This window comes from Thermobia domestica, chromosome 8 (genome assembly GCF_964235325.1).
Source record: "Thermobia domestica chromosome 8, izTheDome1.hap1.1, whole genome shotgun sequence".
In the NCBI taxonomy this organism is placed as follows: Eukaryota; Metazoa; Arthropoda; class Insecta; order Zygentoma; family Lepismatidae; genus Thermobia; species Thermobia domestica.
The window spans coordinates 285,640,795-285,666,355 of NC_137461.1; the positions used below are offsets into that span (position 1 = coordinate 285,640,795).

Below are 25,561 nucleotides of genomic sequence, written 5' to 3' on the forward strand. Positions count from 1 at the left end.
CCTCCATCTGGGAGGACCGGAATCCTTTTTGCCCTTTGATTGCAACTGGAGAAGCAAAAACAAAGCCGCCAACTACAAGATTAGAGGGAAATAGTGAATGGCGCTAAAATGTCGTTGTCATATTCTTCTCTAAGCGTAATTGTATTTATTTCCAAGTGTTTGCTGCTTTCGTTAGGTCAAGAAAACGTTGAACAGTGGATGGAATCTCAGACCTGTCCTCCGGTTCCAGCTCGAGCTGATCTTGATCTCGATAAGGTATGGGGTATTCATAGTTCGAAAATTTAATGAAAATTTTAAAATGAAGTACGAAGAAATAATTGATTTAAATAAAATTGCTAGAAAAAGTAACAATTACATTTATTTTTTTTTTTAAATTAAAGTTAACAAGTTTTACTACTGTTATGATAATGCCTTGAGTTGTGAAAATTAATGTAAAATTTAGCAGCTAAAGTTAAGGGCTTGAAAAAAAAAGTATTATCATTATTATTAAAAGATACTGTTTACAATATACAGAGTGTTTCAAACCAACACCGACAACGTTTGGGATGTGATTCCTGATATCAAGATAAGACAAAAAGTATAGACCAATCTGGGTGCAAAATTGCTTCCTTTTGGAGTTATAGGCTGCCAAAAAACATGAAAAAATGTGAACTTTAAAGGTCCATAGCTCCAAAACTATGGAACCTACCGTCAAGACTTCTATTAGGAACTAGTATGTGCCCTATCCAAATATCCAAGTTTCACAATCCTGTGGTAATTTCCCAACATTTTTATAGAGGTAGTTCTTGAATACTTCAAATACTTTATAGAGAGAGTACCCTAGCCAAACTCTCTCTATAAAAATTGTTACGCGAGTATCTTAGGATTTTGAAACTTTGATTTTTGGATAGCGCAAACATTAGTTCCTAAGTAAAGTTTTGACCTTACTACGCTAGGTCCTATAAAGTTTTGAAGCTATGGACTTTTAAAGTTCATTTTTTCATGTTTTCGGCGGCCTATAACTCTGAGAGGAAGCAGTTGTATACCCAATTTGGTCTATACTTTTTGTCTTATGTTGCTATCAGGAATCACCTCCCGAACGTTGTCAGTGTTGTTTTGAAACACCCTGTATATCCACGCGAGACAGACTGTATAGTTTGAAACTATAGTAACAGTAATTAGTATTTATTATGTCAGAATCTCATGTTTACAGCAGGGGTGCCCACAAAGGGGGACTATGACGCAAACTGCGTCATTGAAATATTGGGGGGGGGTAAAAATCTATATAAGTATGTTTGAGGAGGTGTAAAAATTAATCGATAAGATTTTTTTTTCATGGAAGAACACCTACGGATAGACAATTGAGGGGGGTGCGTCATGCACATGAGGGGGGTGGGCACCACTGTTTACAGAATATCCATTTCACATGTTTTCTTAAGAAAAATTAATGATTAACTTTTTAGAATCGCTGTTAATTTTTTAAAGAATTATAAATTTTAAAAAAAACTCATTGAAATTTTAATTTATTAAATTAAAATTCACAAAATATTTAACTAATTAATTTAATCGCTATGTTTTTTAAGGGATTTATTACAAACTTGATAGTATTTCAATCTTAGCTAATATTCTGCGGAATTTCTGATGTCTGCGTTCAAAGGATAAAGTCAGTCAGTGACTAATCAGCTACCATTTAAATGTTCCTTCTCGACATTTAGCTAGTGTGTCGATCCTATCCGAAAACCAGACGAAGGATAAACATTGTGGATATACATATATCAAACATTGTTAAAAATAAGTTGTCGTTACTTTACTTATCATTTTGTTAAGTGGATTGATAATAATTTCTCCGCTAACGTTTTTTTAATTATCACTAATTAGAACATGATAACCCATCCTGTTTAAGCAAGTATTTACTTTTTTCTGATATCATTAGTTGAACTTGTGTAATGTGGTTCCTGTCACTACGGCATGACGCGTCCTCAGATTGCGGATCGAGGAGAAGGCCTCTAGGTATAGAAGTTAGCTGCGAATATACTGAATAAACAGTCGTGGACAGACGACAAGGAGTGGTCCTCCAGCTTGGGGGTTTGGGTGAGGCTAACAACCTCATCTGTAAAAACAGATACTTGTTCAGAAACATTCACTGAAGTCTCGAATCATACAAGACTGATAACTTGGCACGACCTCAGCAAAAGAAAAGGGATAGACTATTCGACCCAAAAGAAACAGGAATGGTGAATGGTAGAATCTTCATTACGAGGAACTACATAATTCATAGGGTATACCAAACATTGTTAGGGTCATCAAATCTGGAAGGCTCAAGTGGGCAGTTCATGTAGCCACAATGGAAGAAAGTAGGAACGCTTTCAAAGTTTTAACTGGAAACCGAATCGGAAAACGACCACTAGGAAGGCCTAGGCGCAAATGGGAGGACGATATTAAGATGGATCTTAATAGGAATACAAAGTAGAAACTTGACCCGTTTGCTAAGGACAGAAGCCAATGAAGAGCTTTTGTGGACACGGCATTGAACCTCCGGGTTCCATAGGCCATAGAGTTATTTAGTTAATTAACCATTGTGTACTACCAAGAACATTGTTACACAGGAATTACCATGGGGTCTTCTAGAACCCCATCTAAATTATATTCTTTACGAAGAACCATCAAACAGAAAGTGAAATTTTTAGTAGGCATTTTTAGCATGCACTCGAGATAGAATGCATGAAAAGACTGAATTGTAATCTGTATCTGTTTAAAAGATATATAATGATAAACATCTCTGGGGTCCCAAAAGACACAAGTGTTAAACGATTATATATATCTTTTAAATAATTAATTAAATAACTTTAAAGTACAGGATTCTTGTATGTTCGTTTTCAATATATATATATATATAAAAGTGAGTTTTTTAAGCTTGACTATTCTTTTACAAATATATATATATATATATATATATATATATATATATATATATATATATATATATATATATATATATATATATATATATATATATATATATTTGTAAAAGAATAGTCAAGCTTAAAAAACTCACTTTTATACAACTGTTACATATAGTTTTGGCTTTAGATTTTTTATTTGCGGTTTTTTATGTAGTTTTATTTAGTTTTTCTTACGTTAACTCTAGCAACTAATTATTTGGATCTCGATTGCGAGAAACAATCTTCTTTTGATTGATTTTATCAAATCTTTATTATTCCAGTAATTGTACACATAAGTTAAGATTTAACTTCAAATCCACCCGTGGTTTTAGGATTCATGAACATTCGGACGGACATGCGGACAGGTGGACATACTGACGGATAGATTGATTGAGTGATTAGGGTGATTAGATTGATTGAAAATAAAATACTAAATAAACTCAGAGAACGTGAGCACCCACAGAAGCATCAACAAATGACGTACCCGACGAATAATACTATCATCATCCCCCAATGCACGGGTAAAGATACAAGGCAGTCCGTGACGTTCTCTGAGATCTGAGTATTCAGGACATTCAACAAGAATGTGCTGAATACTCAGTAGGACAATACATTCCTCACAATAGGGACGATTCAAATCACGCAGTAAATAAATGTGTCAGGTCAGACCATAATGTCCGATATGCAAAAGCTTCAAGAGCATTTCATTTCGACGACTAAAGCGAGCGGATTTGTGCCATTCTCCAAGGCATGGCTTAAATAAGTGAAGTTCATTTTCATTTTCCTGGTAACAATCTGCTTGCCAATGAGAGTACATCAATGTATGGAAATAACAGAGATCTCAGCGAGAAAACCTATGCTCCAATGCAACTCTGCCCAAAGTGGCGTGCTTGGCAGCTGTCACTAGATTCGTTTCACCAAATACCGACACGACCCGACACCCAGCACGAACAGATAGAGTAAATATATAAAGGCGTTTGGACGGACACATGGACCAGACAGGGTAAATATATAAAGGAGTTTGGACAGAAACATGGACAGACTGAGTAAATATATAAAGGAGTTTGGACAGACACATGGACAGACTGAGTAAATGTATAAAGAAGTTTGGACAGACACATGGACAGACTGAGTAAATATATAAAGGAGTTTGAACATACACATGGACAGACTGAGTAAATGTATAAAGGAGTTTGGACAGAAACATGGACAGACTGAGTAAATATATAAAGAAGTTTGGACAGACTGAGTAAATGTATAAAAAAGTTTGGACAGAAACGTGGACAGACTGACTAAATATATAAAGGAGTTTGGACAGAAACATCGATAGACAGGGTAAATACTTATATAAAGGTGTTTAGACGAACACATGAACAAACAGGGTAATATATAAAGGAGTTTTGGTTGGTAAATTAAACACCTTTGAAATAAAAGATTTTCTTAAATCTTGTAGCCCCATTTTTAGTTGCACTGTGCTGTAAACCGCTGTTGATTTTTGCCCAATATTCACGACACATTTTAAACCCTCTTCAAATATTATGTTTATAAAGAACATATAAGTATAAATAATCCCTACCACATGACTTATAATTTTTTACGTAATGTTATTTTCTTCAGCTTTTGTTGTCAACATTTCCCCTAAAGGTCAGTTATGATGTTCGTTTTGCACGAATCCAGCAACCTTTGTCCAACGATTCTGCTCAAAGGTTGTTGAGTTTTATCTTTTCGTCGACACATAGACATTGAAAGTAGTTAAAAGGAAATAAATTGCACTTTAATGGATCTTTGATTATCTTCATTAAAAGGAAAAGTTAAATCTTATATATAAACCTGAATATTTATTTATTTCTTTGCCTTTTATATACGTAAAACCATGTCATTGATTTAGCACACTTTTAGGTAAATACTGTAGGAAGGTGATTGTAGGGTATTTGGGGTTAGAATTATACGAGGTGTATTCAAAAAAAACGACAAAATGTTCGCTTTTCTTGCTAGAAACTTTCACCCACTATCTCCTTAAAAGTACTCCCTTCTACTGTCAATATACCGATGCAATTGTTTCTTCCAATTTTGGAACGTTTGCTGGAAATAACTTTTTTTTTTTTTTTTTTTAATGGCGTGAAATACTCTCGTCGTATTTTCCTGGATTTCCTCTGTGGACTGAGTATGACGTCCTCTCAAATTCGTTTTAAGTTTGGGAAGTAGAAAAAGCCCTGCCGGGGCCAAGTTCGCATACTAGGTTGCGTGGGACAATCACTTGAATCCATGCAGTCGATATAGCCTCGATGTTGAACGAAATGCTAAACTCAAAAATCAATCAACCAATCAAATGCCCGTAAGGTTGATTTGGGCACCGATGTTGCTATGTTCCTTCCTTCCCCATTTCTTTCTTCTTCCCTAATTCCCGGGCCTACAGTGTGATTGCCCAGGGACGTAATCCCTATACGTGACAGGCTAACACCCCATAAATGAAAAATGAAATATTTAACGCCCCACGACTGTGTTTTTAGGCTAGCGAGTGAATGATGATAGAGGAATTAGTGGAATGAGAAAGTGGGACGAAACGAGATAACCCTGAGAAAACCCACGGACACGATATTGTCCAACACAACTTATATAATTCCTAAACTTAATATCACACACTTAAAGGACTTTTTGTGACGCGGAAGGATTCGATAAATTCTTGGTGAAATTAAGACATCAGAGCATAAATTTTGTAGGTAAATTTCTAAACGAGGCGAGACAAGACGAGATTATACGACCCGACACAAAAATCTTATTTCTCGTCTCGTCTCATCGGCAGCACTAGTGGGAGAGGTTCAAATGGAAAATGCCACACGCCCTGAAGTTAGACAATCTAAATGGCTCTGCTGTCTTCCAGGTTGCATATAACCTCAAATATAAAATCTCACAAGCCTTAAAGTTAGACAACACAAACGGCTCTACTGTATTCTGGGTTGCATACCATTCAAATGCAAAATCTCACAACTCCTGAAGTTAGGGGTCGTCCACATATTACGTAACGTGGCAACGGGAGGGGAATTCGACCTTGCGTTACGAAGTGTGACAAAGGGAGGGAGGAGTTTACATCCTTATTACGTAACGCATGTGCACGTATAATGTGAAATTATCCTCAACATTGCTGGCGTGATATTAGTAAATGCTTGTCGAACAACATCCTGAAGTTCGTAAACTGTCTCGTAAAGTGTGGCATCAAATCTTTTGTTTAATGAACCCCCATAATGCATTGTACCAAGATGCAGGCCCGTATTTAGGTAAGTGCTATTCTGTGATCGAGCACACGGCGGCAGAATTTAGGGTGCGGCAAAATTTTTGAATTCTTTTTATGATTCACAATAAGAGTAATACAGAGAGTCCCGCTTATCCGAGCTAATGTGGACCGGATCTAACTCGGATAAGCAAAAATTCGGTTAACCCTTATAGGATTTTTGGTAACTTTTGTTACCATGGCGTCGTATCATCTTTGACCGCTTATTTAGGTTTTATAACAGGTATTTAAGCAAGATGTTTTTATTAGTCAAGTCAAGGATGGACCAAAGAACACTCCAGATGCGTTTTGGAACCTGACAGTCAACTTGGCGGCGCCAAGTGGGGGCAGAGGGGCGTAACTTTTTATTTTTTCTTAAGGCAAATTTCAAAAATTTTTCACGCCTTTAGTTTTCACGACATCAGATTGGAACTTTGCATACGGATTGTATGTACCTTCGAGTATTTCTCAATTTTTTTTCTGAGACTTTTATGTGAATCCGAGTCCTGGCACGAGGGGTGAAAGTGTTCCGAGGGGGTGATTTTTTCAGAAAAATTTCCGGTTTTCCCGATTTTTCCGGTTCAGGAATATTACACATACAAATGAGTGGTACCGTTGGAAAGGGCTCGTATGTATGTATGGATAGCCCAAATTCAAATTTTCAACATTTTTTTCTGCTCTTTGTTTTCAAGATAAAAGATTGAAATTTTGCACAGTATTACGTACATAACAACGTATTAAAAAAATCAGATCCCTACGTGAACCCAGGCCTGGGCCAGAGGGGCACAAAAATTTCGAAAAAAATTTGAAAAATCTCCTAGTTTTAAAATTTTCTTCTGTTTGGTGTATAATACGGACTAGAGAGTGGTACCGTGTTGGAAAGTATGATCTATCCTGAAAAAAAAAAAAAAAAAAAAAAAGCGAAGTACGAACCATGATCTTACGATAAATAGTAAGGAAGCAGTACTGTTTGAGTGAAAGTCTAAAATTAACCTCAAAAAGTGGAAATCCTAAAAGGGTTAATACGGATGGATACATAGAAAATTTTGTAAAGTATTTATTAATGTTGCTTATTGATTATTTCTCTTCATTAGATTTTTATTACTATTGTATTTATTATTTTATTGAACATACAGTACAGTACATTTAACTATACATACATTCATAAGGAATTAGCCATAACACAGTAAATGAAATGCAGTTTGATATAGATACGTACATAAGTAAAGCACAGTACAAAACACAACACAAATAATGTGCTGTTTACCATACAAATATTTTTTTAACAGCTTAAGCGCCACTTTTATCGCCACAATATTTGATGCGAGACCAATGTGGTCTCACGCGGCATTTAACGTGTTAAAAGTCTTTCACAGTTCATTCATTCATTCATTGTTTATTCATCCATGTCGTACATTATTGGTCAGAGACCAGTACATAGGACTTGTCAAATAATAATAAGACATTTCAATATAATTGATTTACATTATTTTACAAACTATCACCCAAGTATTCATTAATATGATAATACATTTTGTTACACAAAAAATTAAACAGTTCATTTTTGAAATTTCGTATGTTTTTGATATTCTTCAAATAACTTGGGAGCTTATTAAACAACTTAGCGGACATAGGAAGAACACTTCTTTTGGTGCACGCATAGTTTTGGTATGCTGTGAATATGTTATTCTTTTGTCGTGTGTTGTATGAATGTACATCGTCAACATGAAGAAAACTACTTTCATTTCTCTTTACATATATGATACTTTTGTATATGTACAGACAAGGCACAGTTAAAATTTTATTTGACTGAAAGACCCTTTTGCATGAGGACCTTGGTGATAGATTAAAAATAGATCTTATTGCCTTTTTCTGTAGACGAAAAGTAGTAACACTGGAATAGGAGGCTCCCCAGAAAATTATTCCGTAATTTAACAATGATTGAAACTTACCACAGTGCAATAACAGCAAAGTTTCTTTTGACACTGAACCACGTAGTTTATAAATGACAAAACAGATACGACTTAATTTGCTGTTTAGCTCAGTAATATGTGCATCCCATGTAAGCCTATTGCTTATTGTTACACCTAAAAATTTAGTGGATTTTGAATAGTCTACATCAGTTGAATTTATCACAATGGGTGGTACTGTTCGAGGTGTACATGAGTAATGAAAATTTAGTGCTTTTGTTTTCTTTGCATTTATCAGCAGTTGATTCTGAGATGTCCATTTTATCAAACGCTCCACAGTTTGTTTTAATTTACTTTCTAGTTCAAGTGTATTGTCCGCTGTTACTATGACATTTACATCGTCAGCATATAGTACAATATGTTGGGGATACATATATTGAACAAGATCATTTATGTAAAATAAAAAAAAGAATTGGCCCAAGAATTGAGCCTTGAGGAACACCAGCAGAGATAGTAGCAGTTGTGGATGAAAATGTGACTTGTTTATTGTTAATTATTTTTTGTATTTTGCTTCTATATTGCACAGACACAGTAACATCATAATGTCAGCTGGTGCCTTATGGTCATGCTATTCGACGTAGAACAGTGGTTTCTCAAACTGAAACTCAAGACGTGCATTGATTAAAGCTCGCTAGCTTAATTATGGTAACTACACAGAGAAAAATCCGTTCTCTGGACAGCGGTATATTGTACAAATATACGGTATCCTCTTGTTTACTATAGAAATCACTACGGAACATAGGTTATCCGTATGCTACATAGACACTGCCCTTAGATGTTACATCACGCCGTTGCAGGATGTCTGGCATCTAACAGTTTTCCGTACATCTCATGCATATACTTATGTTACATTCCTCAGCTATATGTTATATACGTCCATTTGTATGTGAGATCCTGACCGCCTACATTGTTTCATACGGAAAGTACGTATAGATGGAACACTTATACAGAAAGTATTATAAAACATGCGTTTTCAGTTATACGTCTGCTGTACGTTAAGTCCAAAAACTACAGGAATTACGCATGTAACCTATCTTTTTAAGTACGCCACCTACAATTTTTTTCTCAGTGTAGCAAACCCGCACGTCCTGCACAAACGCAGGACACTATTGTTGTCTGAATGATTGAATATGATACAAAATTTAAAATATATATATGGTAGTAGTAGTAATTAGCAAAGTAGTTTTAATAATTATATCTTTAAGAATTTTTCCATAATTACTCGAATCTAAGAGGCACCCCGATTTCGCTGGGTTAAGGAAAAATAGTAATATGTTCCGTTTTTACTATTACTAAAGCGCTCTTTGATATTGGTCATTTTCGGTGACATTTATAGTTCCCTCTCCTCTCCCCATATTGCGGGGCACGAGATCGGTTGGGTACTTCAAGAGTTAAGTTCTATTTATTTTTATATATTAATCTCCCCTTCCCCTCCCCTAGGTTCTGCAGTCAAAGTGAAAATATTAAACAAAAAAAAAAAAAAACTTTCCAGACTCGAACGTCATCTATGTTGAAAATTTGGTCGAGATCGGTCAGGTGGTTCTGTGCCGATAAAGTAAAATGATGAAAACATCCCAGGTTCGAACTTTACCTATGTTGAAAGTTTGATCGAGATCGGTCGGGTGGTTCAAGAGTTATTAAGTTTTATTTATTTTTTTATAATTCCTCCTCCTCTCCCTCCCCAAAGTTCTACCGTCAAAGAGAATAGCTAAAAACACTTCCAGGCCAGAACTGCATCTACGTCAAAAATTTGATCGAGATCGGTCGGGTGGTTCAAGAGATTAAGAGTCACAAATATAGTCACTTTCGATTTGGATCTGAAGTTTTTTGTTCATAGACGCCGTTATTAATATAAAACTGTCCGGCGGATTAGTTATCTTTACGCCAGCTATGCTGCTTTGTCACTGAAACAAAAACCTGTAAACTGCTTAACGTTGAAACCTAATTAGATTTTAAATTTTTGATTGTTTTTATGAAGCTCGGACAACACACGGAACCTCGGTTAATCGAAACTCGGATAATCGGGACTCCACATTATTTAAAACTAGCAATCTGCAGAGTTCCGCGCGCAAGCACAAGAGAATATGTTAATATGTTTAATTCGCTCTAATTACAGTAGTTACTTATTAGCTAGCTTATTTGATTATTTTTAAAAAGTATCCTCTCCCACCCGCACCGTAAGGGTGAGGATGAACTTTAACGTCCTGAAAACTGATGCCGTTAAACTCAGCGACCTCAAAAGCTATGAATTCAACACTAATATATATATATATATATATATATATATATATATATATATATATGTCGTTTTCGATTAATTATAAAATCTCACCCCCTCTGGAGACTGGAGTATGACCTTGAAGTTGAATTGGATTAAAACTGTCACTATTCATCTCAGCGACCCCAAAAACTATGAATTCAACTCTAATATTAGTCGTTTTCGGGGGCCGGCAAATTATTTAGAGCACAGGAGCGCACAATATATAAATACGGGCCTGGCAAGGTGACAGATCAGAACTTCGGGGTGGTCACTCCAAAGGTACAGGCAAATTTACAGAACCACGTCCAATCCATTTATCAGGAAATAGCTGAATGAGATATTCTCTAACGACAATAGCATAATGGAAGGAAGAGTTGTAAAAAGATCGAGCATTCGCCCATAAGCTTGCTGACGTTTTTGCATACCACTCAATTCGTTTACAAACGATGATTAAATGCCTTTAAATGCAAATCCTTCTTTACATGGTTTTTGTAATGATGAGTATGGAACATTTAATTCCTGTGATCGCTTACGAATGGACTATTTTGGCGAACGTTCAATAGACGCTGCAGCCCCTCCCCCATTCGTTTCTAATTCTGTGTGTGTTCGTCCTGAGCTGGGCTTATTTTTTATGCAAAGAGCTTTCTCTCCCCTGTTAAATTGTTGGTTTCGGAGAAGATTTCTGACAGCTTACAGTGAAATAATGCTGAATATTCTCATTGATTCTCCTGTATGGAGTCGTGCTTATTACGATCAGTTTCTCTATGGTGGAAGTGGACTCATCAGCCATGATTTAGATGTATCTCGGCACCTGCAACAATAAGAAACAACAATTCATCAACATCTATGTAAATCATAGGGAGTAACAGGACTTTCTGATCACTCTGTATATTCAGAATACAAACATTTTGTAATAAAAAGTTCTACCATTAAACATAGTCTTTTGTTGTAATGTCTTTGTTGGGAAAGGGTTCCAATTCTTTGAGTTACGAAGTGTAACAAGGGGGGGGGGGGAGTAAAAATTGGTCAAAAATAGCGTTACGTAATATGTGGACGGCTTCTTAGACAACCCAAACAGCTCTGCTATATTCTGGGTTGCATACCATTCAAATGCAAAATCTCACAAGTCTTGAAGTTAGGCAATCCAAACAACTCTGCTGTATTTCGGGTTAGATACCTTTCAATCTGTGCAAGGAATGTGCTCTTCTGCTGGTTCCTTATAAAGCATTACAAGCAAGAATTAAAGATTATAGTATCTCCTTTCACACATTTTTTTTCGCTCTGCTATAATATTACTAACGTTTTCTTAAATATATTTCTAAGTAATATACAGGGTGTATCAAAAGTCCGGCAGAATGGGCCAATTACGTTATGAGTAAAGAGGCAGGTAAATAGAAAGAGAGGAAAATTATTGGAAATAGGTGTTTTTAAAATCTAAAATGGTGGAAGTTTTCTAATCACACCAGTCGATTGGAATCCACACTAATAATGCTCTTTATGTTAAACGAAAAAGCAACGTTGCCAGTTCAGCAAGCTGTACGGAACGTAAAAATCAGCAAACATTACACGGAAAACATGCACATTTTATGTAATGGAAGTTTAGCACACCTCGAATCGATTTTGTAACAATGTGTTTTTGTGTTGGTATGATGAGGTATAAGGGAACAACCTGTTGACATAGCAACTTTGCTATTTCATTTAGTATAGGGCTCTTACCAGTATGGAGCTAAAATTTTCGGTGCGATTGTAAAAAAAAAAAAAAAAAAAAAAGCTATTTCCAGTTACTTTTCTCTTTATTTTTTCGTACCTTCATGCCACGGCCTTGGACTTTTGGTATATCCGTCACTACAAAAGAATATTTAAAATAAATACAGTATCTAATTAATCATTTTGGTCACTTTAGACATTTGTTTATTACGCATATCACTCGATATTAACACACACACACACACACAAACAAACAAACAAACAATTCATTTGTGTTTCAATAATTTTGCAAATTTCCTTTCTATTTTTTTTATTTAGTTCTCTTTTATTCATAATTTTAATTTTGATTATATATACTGCTGTTTTTGAAAATCACAAGACCAAGGGTGAAGAACAGAGATTGTCCGAATTGTCTAAATTTGTACGGCAAGGACTGACGTGCGAAACATTACATTTTTAGTGGAGTTGCGCATGCGTAGTCTCAGTAGTGGCATCAGTTCGATGCATGTAGTACATGCACCAGGATTAGGTGCTATCTCGGTGAGCATGGTGTGCTAGCGTTCATTTCGAATGTTGTATCGGCTGAACAACAGGTCTGGTGACCTGGCAAGCCATTTGACATAAAACGTTATCTTCTCTGTGTATTCAGTATAACTTTGCAAGTGGCTGCTACTTTATGGGTCATAGTAATTGTTGTGCGACATAAGAACACCATGTGTTTTGACTATTGATGAATTCTTGCTGACAAATTGTGATTGCTACGTGATGTGCGGAGTTGTGTTTCATGACGTTCAGGACTATAACAATTCTCAGTGATGATTTTGCCTCGACGGAGAATGAAATGATAGATCACACTCACCATAAGAGCAGTGACACTGTCTGCTGATAAAGGGGTGCTTTGGGACTCTGTTCTGCACGTTAATCACTACCCAACTACTGTCCTGACCATTTATGATTGTCTTAGATTTAATCAGAAATGACAATCTAATTGCGGGAAAATTTTCAGCTTATTCCATATATCTAGAAAACTGCATACTACGAGATGGCGATACTTGTTGGCCAGGGCTAATTCATGAAATCTTTGAGTTTAACGTCCCATGATTATGCCCTCTAGATTAAGGAAGACGATGATTAAAGCAAATGAATGATAATAGAAAATTTGGTGGAATGTGAAAGTGGAAGGAAACGAGAGTACCCCGAGAAAATCCACGAATATGCTGTTGGCCGGGAATTGAACTAAGTACTAAAGCACCAGAGCTCTACCACTGAGCCACCATGAACTCCCCCCCCCCTTCCAGTGCAAACTCACGTGGCACTCTTGAGGCCATCTTTTGGACTTTACCGATTGCCGAACGTCAGCGGTATTGTGTATACCTAACTCATCTGCAATGGCACGAACACTTTTCCTTGTGTCTTGTTCCACGGTGTTTCGAACAAGATGTTGGTAGGTGCCCAATGACCCCTTTTGCAATGATGTGTCACCGGAACGAAATTCGATACATCAAAGGTGAATGGTATATTTATTCGCCACTCCTAGCTCAACTCAACTGTTAATGAATTTCTTTTTCGGCTTGGTGTAGAGAATGTTACAGTTTAAAATTAACAAGTAAAGAAAGAAACACTTGTAATTGTGAATGATACTGTTCAACGTCGCATTGCTTCCTAGCTGTCTGGATATACTAGACTGTTTGGAGGACATGTACAAAATTTGTGACGTTAGACCCGTAACCGTGGTTCATCCTTGTGTTGTGTTGCTGAGGTGAGTTCCCCACTAGACATTTCCTTCGCACCAACCTAATACATTCACATCTAGCACTTCATACTGCTATTTTCTTCGCTTAAGGTTAATTCACATATAGTGTGTGTGCCATTCCTTTCCAGTGCCCTGTCCGTGCCGTGAACCACAAATTTTCTTTTCAGGCTTTTTGACATCGAAAATTCGTTACGTTGTCTTTTTAAATTCACATATGACGTGCCGTCCCCATATCGTGTCCCGACAAACTACCTTGGAGAGAAACCAGCCTAGTCGTGGCTCGCCGGCCGCGATCCTTCGTCTTCCTTCGGAGCACACGAAGCGACACGAAGTTGACCAGCAGTAGCGGCACAGTATGGTATGTGTGAATATTGCGGCCGTGGCATGGACAAAACATGGATAGGAGGAAAATCTTCATGAGCACGGCACACTACTTTGTATGTGTGAATTAACCTTTATACTTCCAGTTACATGTAGATTCCTTGCGATTCTCTTGGAAAATAGCGTAATTGTGAACAATCTTCTAAACAGAACATAGAGTATTTTCCCTGCAAAATCTCAGGCGATATAATAAATGAAAACAAATCACATGCGACTATCGTAAAATGCACAAGACCCAACAACACTAGATATTATATTTGTATTTTGTTCTTGTAGGTTTCTGGTCTGTGGTACGTAGTTGAATACATCGTTGACCTTGAGGAGTTGATGCCCAATTCCTCGGAAGGAACGCCGTGTCTCGAACTCCGACTATCAACGCATGAGAAGCCAGAGTATTTGGAAGCCAGTTACATGTTTCGTGGGAAAGAAGCTTCCAGGAATGTCACGTACGCCATTCAAGAACCTGGAGTGCTTTTTGAACACCCATTGCATGTTGCTGGTACGTAAATATGAATAGTAATAATAATAAACTTTGCTAAAGATAGTAGACTCGTGGCTAGAAGTTGCAATTTTGTTCGGTAGATGTAAACCACATGAGGATGTTTGCTGCAATCTAACGGTGCGATATGTTACTTTTAGCATTGCGATATGTTACTTCTAGCACTGTGATATGTTACTTCTAGCATTGTGATATGTTACTTCTAGCACTGTGATATGTTACTTCTAGCATTGCGATATGTTACTTCTAGCATTGCGATATGTTACTTCTAGCACTGTGATATGTTACTTCTAGCATTGCGATATGTTACTTCTAGCATTGCGATATGTTACTTCTAGCACTGTGATATGTTACTTCTAGCATTGCGACATGTTACTTCTAGTACCGAATTATTAAAGAATTGTTTTGGGGAAGATTATTGGGTCTTTCCCTCTTAGATTATCATAAATACGAGGTGTGTTCAAAAAGAAACTGAACTTTTGAAATAGCGCGCCAACCGGAAGAGAGAGTGAACTGCGACTACTGAGCACACTTAGCGGCATGTTTAGACAAGAAACTGCCTTGCCTCGTTTCATACTGTTAGTTAGTGTTGCCATATCTACTGATTTTGCAATAGATCTCCTGCTTTTTCTACGTTGTACTGATCTACTGCGAAAGAAAACGAAAAGTGAACAATCTCCTGTTTTTTCGTTACTTGGAGAAGTTGAAGATTATTAATATTGAATTTTCAATGTTTCCTCACATAAAAAGATGAAATTTCTCTGTTATAATCAGAGCCCGTCAAATGCCATTTTGCTCTAACGTTCTGATCATCTTGAAACTTCGTATGTAGGCGATTTGTGGGGTCCAGCATATTTCCCACATACATTTAAAAAGCCATAAAAGCTATATTTTGTCTGTTCCCGCGACAAAAAAACATATTTCCGATTAAAAGCAATATTTTAAAGCAATTTTCAATAGATATTCTACAAAGTAATCAAGTCGTATTGTATAAATTTTTCCTAATTAATGTTTCTTTTCCAATTGGAGGAGGATCCTGAATGTGTGAAGAAAGCTAAGAGTATTCTTCAGAATCCCCACCTGCAGAGACAGCTCATCTCAATAGAACACAACTACGGTGAGATCCCACAAATAATAGAGGAACTGAGAGTCAGTCTATACAACCACAGCCATTTCAAAGGTAGAAAAGTTTATATCGCACAAATGGACTGGCCATGTAGGCGAAATAATAAACAAGAAGATGGAAGCTGTTCTGTGGCGAAATTATGGGCCGAAGCCTCTGCGAGCAGTGGCTCAAACACTAGCAGGATCCAACACTCTGGAACCACTTCCAGATAGTTGGACACATTTGGACGTGCTCTCGTGCAAATTTGTACCAGTGACATCAGCAGACGTTGAGCGTTCCTTTTCAAAGTTGAAGTATTTACTCAACGACAGGAGATTGTGTCTGTCAACAGCCAACATTGAACACTATTTGATTACAATATTCAAAAAAGAATGATATTTGTTTACAGAATGGCCATTTGTAGTTTTTAATATGTAAGTATTGGAATGTAATGGAAAAATAAAAGCTGTACATAAAAGCCATATTTTTAATAAAAGATATATCTAAAAGACATGTTTTTAATTTTTAAAAGCCATTTTGCTATGCCATATTTCAAGAAAATAAGAGCTATATTTTGACGGGCTCTGGTTATAATACACAAAGCTCTGTAGAGCATATAGTTATAGAGCTTTACTGTATATAATATGAATGCAAAGAACACAACTGTACGTCATCTTCTATAAGATTCGTCTATATTCTGACTTTCTGTCAGATTTACAAGTAAGTGTTGTTTAGATTGGGACTTGGGTTGGAAGAGTGGCTTAGATCATTTCTCCACGATCGTCAGCAAGAAATCGTCTTACGTCACGATCACGTGTGACTGTAAAATATAGTTACGTTATCGCTACGTGCATGAAAAGACATTTTCCCACTCCATTTTGCTCTTTCACCACGTTTTACTTCACACACGTGTGTACCAAATAATATTAATATAAATCGGGACTTTCCCTTTTATTTGCTCAACGTAGTTAATCGAAAATGAATTCTGGACTGCTTGTTTTGACTACTGCCCCCTTAATAATGGCAAATTTTATTGCCCCTCCGGATTTACATTCAAACGCCACCACTGTATGCGTCTACTGGTTTCTCCTGTTTTTTATCTTCGAATCTCCTCCTTTTCCAACTGATTGATCTGGCAACACTGCTGTTAGTTGCTGAGCTACAACAGCTGAATTAAGTGAGTATGGGTGGAACTGTTCGGGGAATTTTAATGTGCACATAACACTGAAAGAGCATGAAGAACAGCGGTGTGTATGTAAAAAATCGGCAACAAAGTCGATAAAAATTTTACAGAGAGATTTCAATCGCTTAACCAAACATATGGGGAAGACTGTATGAGTCAGTCAAAGTTCAAGGTGATGCTGGTTGTGTTTTTTGATTGGAAAGGCATTACTCATCATGAATTTGTACCACGTGGTCAGATGATAAACAAACCGTTGTACCAGGACATTTTAGCACGGTTGAGGGATGCTATGCCCTAAAAGAGGCCTCAATTGACGGAAAACCAGGACCATGCCAATCTGCCGGCTTACGCGTCGTTCCTCATCCGCAGATATCAAGAAAAATATCGTACTCCCGTTGTAACCCATACTCTATTCTCCGGACCTAAAGCCTGTGACAAACATCTTGGCATTTCAGCTAAACGAATAAAACGGAAGCTCTGACGCGATGTTGCCGAGTGCTAAGGGGTGTGACTATGGCTAAGCGGACGAACTACAGCGCGATCAGGTGGCAGAGGATAGACGTGGATGTGTACAAAATAAACGTGGCAATACCGCTGGCCTCTCATTTGCTAGCAGCATGAGCGCCGCCTTCAAATGCCAAGATGTTTGTCACGCCGTTTAGTCCCAATATACTTTCTCCTGTTTCCCAAACTTAAAACCACTTTTGAAGGACGTCGTTTCCAAACCATAGAGGAGATGCAGGACAATGCGACGAGAGACCTGCGCGCCCTTCCAGAAAGTGCGTTTCAGGAGGCTTTCCAAGAATGGAAGAAATGTTGGGAACGGGATATTTCCCGTAGAGGGGACTTCTTTGATGTACGATGAGCAATAAAGATGTTATAGCGAAAATTTGTTTTTTTTCTTCTTTTGAACACACCTCGTATAGTTACAAACAACCTGTTAGTGCAGAACTATCGATTATTATCGGCAACGATCGGCGTACACTCATGTCCAAAATTATTGTCGCATGTCTATAAATATGTTGCTGTAGGAATATGATTTGATAACGAATTCGCCCGGTATCTCTTATAATGTAAGTATGTATATAATCGGCAAAGTAATGTATGTGGCAAATTTCATTTCAAAATAGCAGTAAATAAGAACTAACTAACTAACTCTATGGCCTATGGAACCCGAAGGTTCAATGCCGCATTCACAAAAGCTCTCCATTGACTTCTATCCTTAGCTAATTGGATCCAGTTTCTACTTTGTATTCCAATCTCAACGAGATCCATCTTAATATTGTCCTCCCATCTGCGCCTAGGTTATCCTAATGGTCGTTTTCCGATTGGTCTTCCAGTCAAGACTTTGAAAGCGTTTCTACTTTCTTCCATTCTAGCTACATGACCTGCCCATCTAATCCTCCTAGACTTGACGACCCTAACAATGTTGGGTAAACCGTATAAATTATGTAGTTCCTCGTTATGAAGTTTCCGCCATTCCCCATTCCCGTTCCTCTTGGGTCCGAATATTCGTCTCAGGATCTTGTTCTCAAATACTTTCAGTCTATGTTCTTCCCTCAGAGTAAGCGACCATGTTTCGCAACCATACAGAACAATAGGCATGATTACCGTTTTATATATTTTAAGCTTCAAATTCTTCGACAGAATTCGCGACGGCAAGAGATTTTGAACCGAATAGTAACACGAATTCCCTGCTTTTAGTCGACATTTAATTTCTTCGTGAATATGATTTTCGTCTGTTAATATCGATCCTAAATATTTGAAAGTATCCACTTTATCAAAAGTATTATTTAATATTTTAACGCATCCACAATTTGCCGTATTACGGTCCCGATGCACTTCCATGTATTTAGTTTTCTCTGCATTTACTTCTAAACCCATGCCCCTGCAAGCGTTTAATAAGATCTCTGCATTTCTTTCTATTGTTCTCTATCATCCCCTATTAAATTTGCATCATCAGCATATGCCATAACCTGGTAAATACCGTTCAAGTTTAGGCCCTGGTTGCTATCTTTGATTTTCCTTATGGCGTATTCCAGCACAAAGCTAAATAATAATGGCGACAACGCATCTCCTTGTTTTAGGCCATTTTCGACGTGAAAGCTAATGGACAAAAATTTTCCTACCCGGACTTTACTTTGGGATTCATTTAAACATATCTTAATTAATCTAATTAGCTTTCTCGGTATACCAGGTTCTGTAAGAACGTATAATGTTTCTCTCCTAAGCGAGTCGTACGCCTTTCTAAAATCAATAAATAGTTGATGTACCAGGGTATTGTATTCCCACTTTTTTTTCGAGTATTTGGCGAATGGTAAATATTTGGTCGATAGTTGATCGATTTCATCTAAATTCGCACTGATAATCTCCAATAATTTCATCTTCGTATGGGGTCAATCTTGCCAATAGGATATTTGAAAGGATTTTATAGGATGTTGACAGAAGAGAAATGCCTCGATAATTATTATAGTCAGTTTTGTCGCCTTTCTTGTGAATTGGAACAATAATTGATTCTTTCCACTCTTGTGACAATTCTTCCTTGTTCCATATAAGGAGAATGAGTTTGTGTATCTTATTCCACAATTTTTCGCTTGCAGCTAAAATTAACTCGGCCGGAATTTCATCTACACCCGGAGATCTGTGTTTCTTTAATTTCTTTATAGCGGTTTCTACTTCTATTCGGTTGGGTTCCGGAATATACGGTTCTGCGGTGTGTATCTCCTTTTCTCCACGCACATTAGTTTTTAGCTGCGTGTTAAGCAAATCGTCAGAGAAATCTTTCCATCTATTTAAGATGCTATCCGTATCAGTGAGAACTGTACCGTCAGATTTCTTTAATATATAAGCACGAGGTTGATAGCCTTTCTTAAAGTCGCTGATCCCCTTATAGATGTCCCGAATATTTTTTATTTTTACTATTATCTTCGAGTTCCTTAATTTTAGCTTTCAAAAAATCGCGTTTCTTTATTCTAAAAGTTTTGAAAGTTTCCCGCCTGATTTCTGCGAAATTTTGTGTAGTTATTTCATTCGGATTTTGTAGCCAGCGTAATTTGCCTGTTTTCTCTTCTCTGCTAGATTAAGGCATTCCTGGTCAAATCATGGCTTGTTCCTACGTATTTCCACATGTCCCAATTTTTCTATTGCTGAACTTTTAATGCTATCTCTAATTTCATTCCAAGTATCTTCAACGCTAGTGCACTCCGAGTCTTCTAAAACCGAGAATCTACTCGAAACTTCTATCTGATATTTCTCTCTTACCTGGTTCTCTTCTAATTTCTTTAAATTAAATCTCTCCATTTTCGGACATTGAATATTACCTTTATTGAACGATAATCTCTCTCGTATTATCGCTACTACCAGGTAGTGATCAGTATCACAATCAGTCCCCCTAAACGAGCGGACATCAATTATGCTAGATTGCCTTCTTCTATCTACTAAAACGTGATCAATTTGATTATGTGTTTTTTCGTCTGGTGATGTCCAAGTGTATTTATGAACGTCGCGATGTGGGAATTTTGTACTCTTCACGATTAGGTTTTTGGATGTTGCAAAGTTCACGAGTCTAACACCGTTGTCATTACTTTCCTTATGCAGACTTTCGTTCCCTATAATCGGTTTGAAAATATCCTCTCGTCCTACCTTCGCATTGAAATCCCCTAATAGAATTTTCATATGGTAACGCGGGAGTTGGTCAAATATCCGTTCCACTTCGTAAAAACAGTCATTTATATCGTCATCCTTATCTTCAGTTGGGGCATGTACATTTAAAACAATAATATCACACCACCGTCCCTTAAGAGTAATAAAAGAAAGTCTATCAGTAACAAATTCAACCCGTTTAATTGCTGGTAATATTCGTTTGTGAACTAAAAACCCTGTTTCTAACTGGTGATTTTTATTTCCTTCCTCGTAAAAGAACGTAAAATTTCCGGAATTCACAGATCCATTTCCTTCCCACCTAACTTCCTGAACTCCTACTAGGTCCATCCTGTATTTCTCTAACTTACTCGTTACGGATTTTAACACACCTGCCCTATAAAGACTTCTAATATTCCATGTTCCAAATCTCATGTCCATTTTCTTTCGCTGAGGTCGTGCCAAGTTATCAGTCCTTGTCCGAGGCTTTTGTGAATGTTTCTGAACAAGTGATTTTTTTTTTTTTTTTTTTTTTTTACAGGATGAGGTTGTTAGCTTTACCCAAACCCCCAAGCTGGAGGACCACTCCTGGTCGTCTGTCCGCGACTGCTTATTCAGTATATTCGCAGCTAACCTCTATATCTAGAGGCCTTCTCCTCGATCCGCAACCTGAGGACGCGCCATGCCATGGTGACAGGAACCCATGTTACCCGGAATAATTAAGAACAATAAAACGAAAATAAAACTTTCTTGTCCATTTAGCAACATTTTGTTTTACTCATTCTAATTTTCGTATTTTTAATTCTTTTCCTATGAAATTTACCGCAAATATATACTTACATTTCCCGATTATACATATAGTATCAGTATTAAAAGTATCCTGCAAAATCATTAGCAACTTATATTCTTACAAGAAGACAGTTATAGATATGCGACAACCATTTTGGGCATAAGTGTACATTTCTAACGCCATAAAAGTTCTTTTTTGTATTTTTTTTTTCGGAAACTACGTCCCAGAGTTGATCCTGGCCATTTTGTTAAAACTTGATGTGATTTGTGAACTGATATATGTCTTATCTTTGGATATTATTTTAATTAAATACAAAATTATAATTCCGAATTACATTTCCTTAATCACAGAGCTCATGAAGCTATCCTTCAGTACTAGCCTCATTTTCATAAGTGCAAAGTTTTTATTCAGCATCAATTTTTCGCTTTACAAAATGTTTTTTAAAAATTTTCTCCTAAACTACTCATGAGCTTTTAAACTGAGGCATATAATTTTTTCTACCCAGTGACATCGGACCTAGAACCTGACATACTAAAAATAATAAACAATTTACCATTGGTTGTTTTTCATAAGTGAAAGGAGATAATGAAATGCAAACTTACCACAATCATAGATAATGTTATTCTACAACAGAAAATATGAACCTGAAGAATTTTCAGTGTTGCCAGAATAACAATTCTCCCAAAATCTAAGTTAAGACAACGACTAGAGAAACGTACTCAACTGCATTTGATTATGTATCATGTTGCCTTGGAATCATGCGAACTTTTTAAATAATAGTTGTATTTAGTTTGTAATAAACAAAATAGTTTTAATATACAGTTATTAAAATTAAATAATAATGTTATTTAAAATTTAGTTCACAAGATTCCAAAACATGATCAAATGCAGTTCAGTTGTTTCCTCTAGTCGCTGCCTTAACTTAGATTTTGGGGGAAATGTTATTCTAGCAACACTGTAATTTCTATGGATGGTAACACTGAAAATCCTTGAGGTTCATATTTTCTGTTGTAGAATAACATTATCTATGATTGTGGTAAGTTGCATTTCATTATCTCTTTTCACTTACGAAAAACATCCAAAAAATGGTACAATTTGTATTATTTTTAGTATGTCAGGCTTTTAAGCGCTAGTAATAATGTATAAATATAATTATCCATTTATTTACCAGAACCAATGGCGTCGTCGGAGATCTTTCCTCAAGCAATACAGAAAGTTTTACCATACATTATCCTTCCTTAATCTACAGTTCCTTTATCAAGGTTTTTTAATTCTTTTATTAATTTGGTGTTCTTTTGAAGTGGAAGGACAAGGAATATCTGAAAGAGCTTCTTTTTACGTATTAACCATTTTCCTTTGACATCTTTTATAAGGTCTGTCCAAAAATTAATGTTGCCAAGTCTACAAGTATGGAAACAAAGACATTTATTTACTAATAATAAGAATACAATCTTCGCTACAATATCTGTACAATAAAATGCTTCAAAATACTGTTCTGCATCGATAGATCTTTGCCAACGGGATTCTCAATCTGCGAAGGCATTTTGGAAGTCCTGTTCAGGAAGTCCGTTTAAGGTTGGTGTAAAGGGACAAGCTTTGCCGATAGATGTCACTACAATCTTCGTATCTTTCTCATGTATTTTTTATCTTTCACTAAAATTCACGATTTCTCTTACAAGTTTCAGCCTAGAGACTTCAAAATTTTTAAAGAAGGAACTTCATAACCTATCGAAGTCAACAATCCGTGCCGATTTTTTTATTTAGAATTTTCTTTATTGTTGAAACAGTTATATTGTTAAAGGTTTCGATATCCATTTCAACAATCAAGCCATTTCAATAATGAAGAAAATTCTAAATAAAAAATCGGCACGGATTGTTGCCTTTGATAGGTTATGAAGTTCCTTCTCTAAAAATTTGAAGTCTCTAGGTTGAAATTTGTATGAGAAATCATGAATTTTAGTGAAAGGTAAAAAATACGTGAGAAAGATACGAAGATATAAATTCACTACAACTTCCGGTTTCAATAATGAACTATATTCTTTCTTAAACCTCTATTCAAACCGGAAGTTGCAGAATCAATCACTTCCGGTTTTAACGTTGATCGCTATACGGTAACCTATAGCGAGAAGCGATGTTTTGCAATCAATTAGACTTGCCTAAAATATATGTATCGCATTTCCATTTTAATCTATATTCCAAAACCGGAAGTGGAGAAATGTACTATCACTTCCGGTTTCAATATTGAGAAAATAACAAAGCATCGGTTAAAAGGGAGTTACCGTGGACCCATATTTCAACATTTTTGGGGTTAAAATGTAGATTTGCGATTTCTGTATTTAAAATGTAGATCTGCTGGGTTTAAAATTTCGAATAGCTGTGTCCAACGGAATCACTTTTGATTTCTGGAACCTACCACTTGAAGGTCAAATTAGAAGACAAAAATAAAAAGTAGGACTATTTGGGCAATGCAGACCAGTGACTGACTGGGACGAATTCGTATTCACACGTAGATGCATAATTGATATGTCATTTTCCCGAAAATTCTATTTTGACTCCGAAAATATGGGATGTTGATCAATGTGGTTCAGTAGGAACAAAATGGGGTCATTCGATTTGTATCTACACATACACGAATAATTGATATGCCATTTTCCCGAAAGTTCAATTTTGATCTGGAAAATTAACGAAAATCCAAGATTCAAAATTCCGGATTTTCGTTAATTTTCGGGGGCAAAATAACATTTTTGGGAAAATGGAATATCAGTTATTACGTGTGAATACGAATCGAATGACACCTATTTCGTCTCAGTTGGTCACTAGTCCGTATTGCCCAAATGGCCCCACTTTTTATGTTTGTCCCTTAATTTGACCTTGAATTGGTCGGTTCCAGAAATTAAAAGTGGTACCATTGGACACAGTTTATCGAAATCTACATTTTAAACCTCCCCAAAAAAAGTTGAAAAATACGGACTTCCTTTTAACCCAAAACGCCTTCACGTGATGTACACGTGACACTCCTACTTGGTTGAAGTTTATGTTATCCTTTTTTTGCCTGTATTTTCGTTATCCGTAAATTAGGAATTTCATATTTACAGTTGGTGAAGGTCAATGAAGATAGTGTTTATTTACTTTGTGAGTGTTTGTGAATAAAATATATAACACAGATATTTTCCCTTGAGACAGTTTGTCTCAAGCGAAAGTGTGTTAGATAATAAGTAGCCCCCTTTTTTTCTTTTCTTTCACAAATTAATTTCTGTTTATTATTTTCCTTTTTTTTGTACTAGGTTATGTAACAGTCACCGTAGCAGATGTTGATTACTCCTGCCATCTAGTGTTGGTCTACTGCATTGTGAACGATGACGTAATGCTTCACATTGGGACGATGGTGTTTGCTCGGAACCCGTATCTTCCTCTTCAAAAGCTGCGAGAAATTAACAGCTTCTTGGAAGATCATCGTGTCCAAATTACTGAGGCGTATGTTGTTAGTAGAGGAGAGTGCTCATAGGTGGCAGCACAAGACTGTACAAAAATAACGTTTCTGAAAACTACAGTTATGTCATTATCCCGCACGTGTTCGCTTTTGTTCTTCAGTATGAGAGATACAGTGCTCACTAATTTTTAAAGAAATCTTTTTCATGTTCACATTCACTCTGTCATTTCAATATAAATGGATAAATTCACTTAAAGTTAAGCAATTTAGACTTTCAGCTATCTGTCTTTGCCTAAGCAGTAACAAATAGGCCATAAGACGTGGGGTACTTTGGTTGGATTCCTGGTGGGAGCCTATGTGGTTCGAATCCCATGTTAAGCTATAAATTCTCAAATCGAAGGTAAACTCACATTGAACCAAAGAAATAGGACATGATGTCTCTTCCCTCAACTTAGATGCGGTCCTAAAGTACAGGATAACATTGTACCCACTGGCGGATCTAGAAGGTGAAAACTGAGGGGTCTAGCCAGGGCCGGAAATTTTTTGGGGCAGAGGTAACTGCCCCCCAGGGAAGCTCCTTGCCCTTCTACGGGGACCCACTTTAAGACAAAATATTCTTATTCTATATAAGATACGAACATGAAATTATAAATGA

At 36.6% G+C, this 25,561-nt stretch overlaps 1 protein-coding gene across 1 annotated transcript; it reads left to right on the plus strand.

The window, feature by feature from the left end:
• On the plus strand, positions 1 to 25,175 carry LOC145692031 (uncharacterized). Its single transcript, XM_081767325.1, has 3 exons — positions 1 to 255; positions 14,537 to 14,759; positions 24,761 to 25,175. The coding sequence occupies exons 1-3, from the start codon at positions 109 to 111 to the stop codon at positions 24,979 to 24,981; spliced, it is 591 nt and encodes a 196-aa protein (XP_081623451.1). The 5' UTR covers positions 1 to 108; the 3' UTR covers positions 24,982 to 25,175.
• The last annotated feature ends 386 nt before the right edge of the window (positions 25,176 to 25,561 follow it).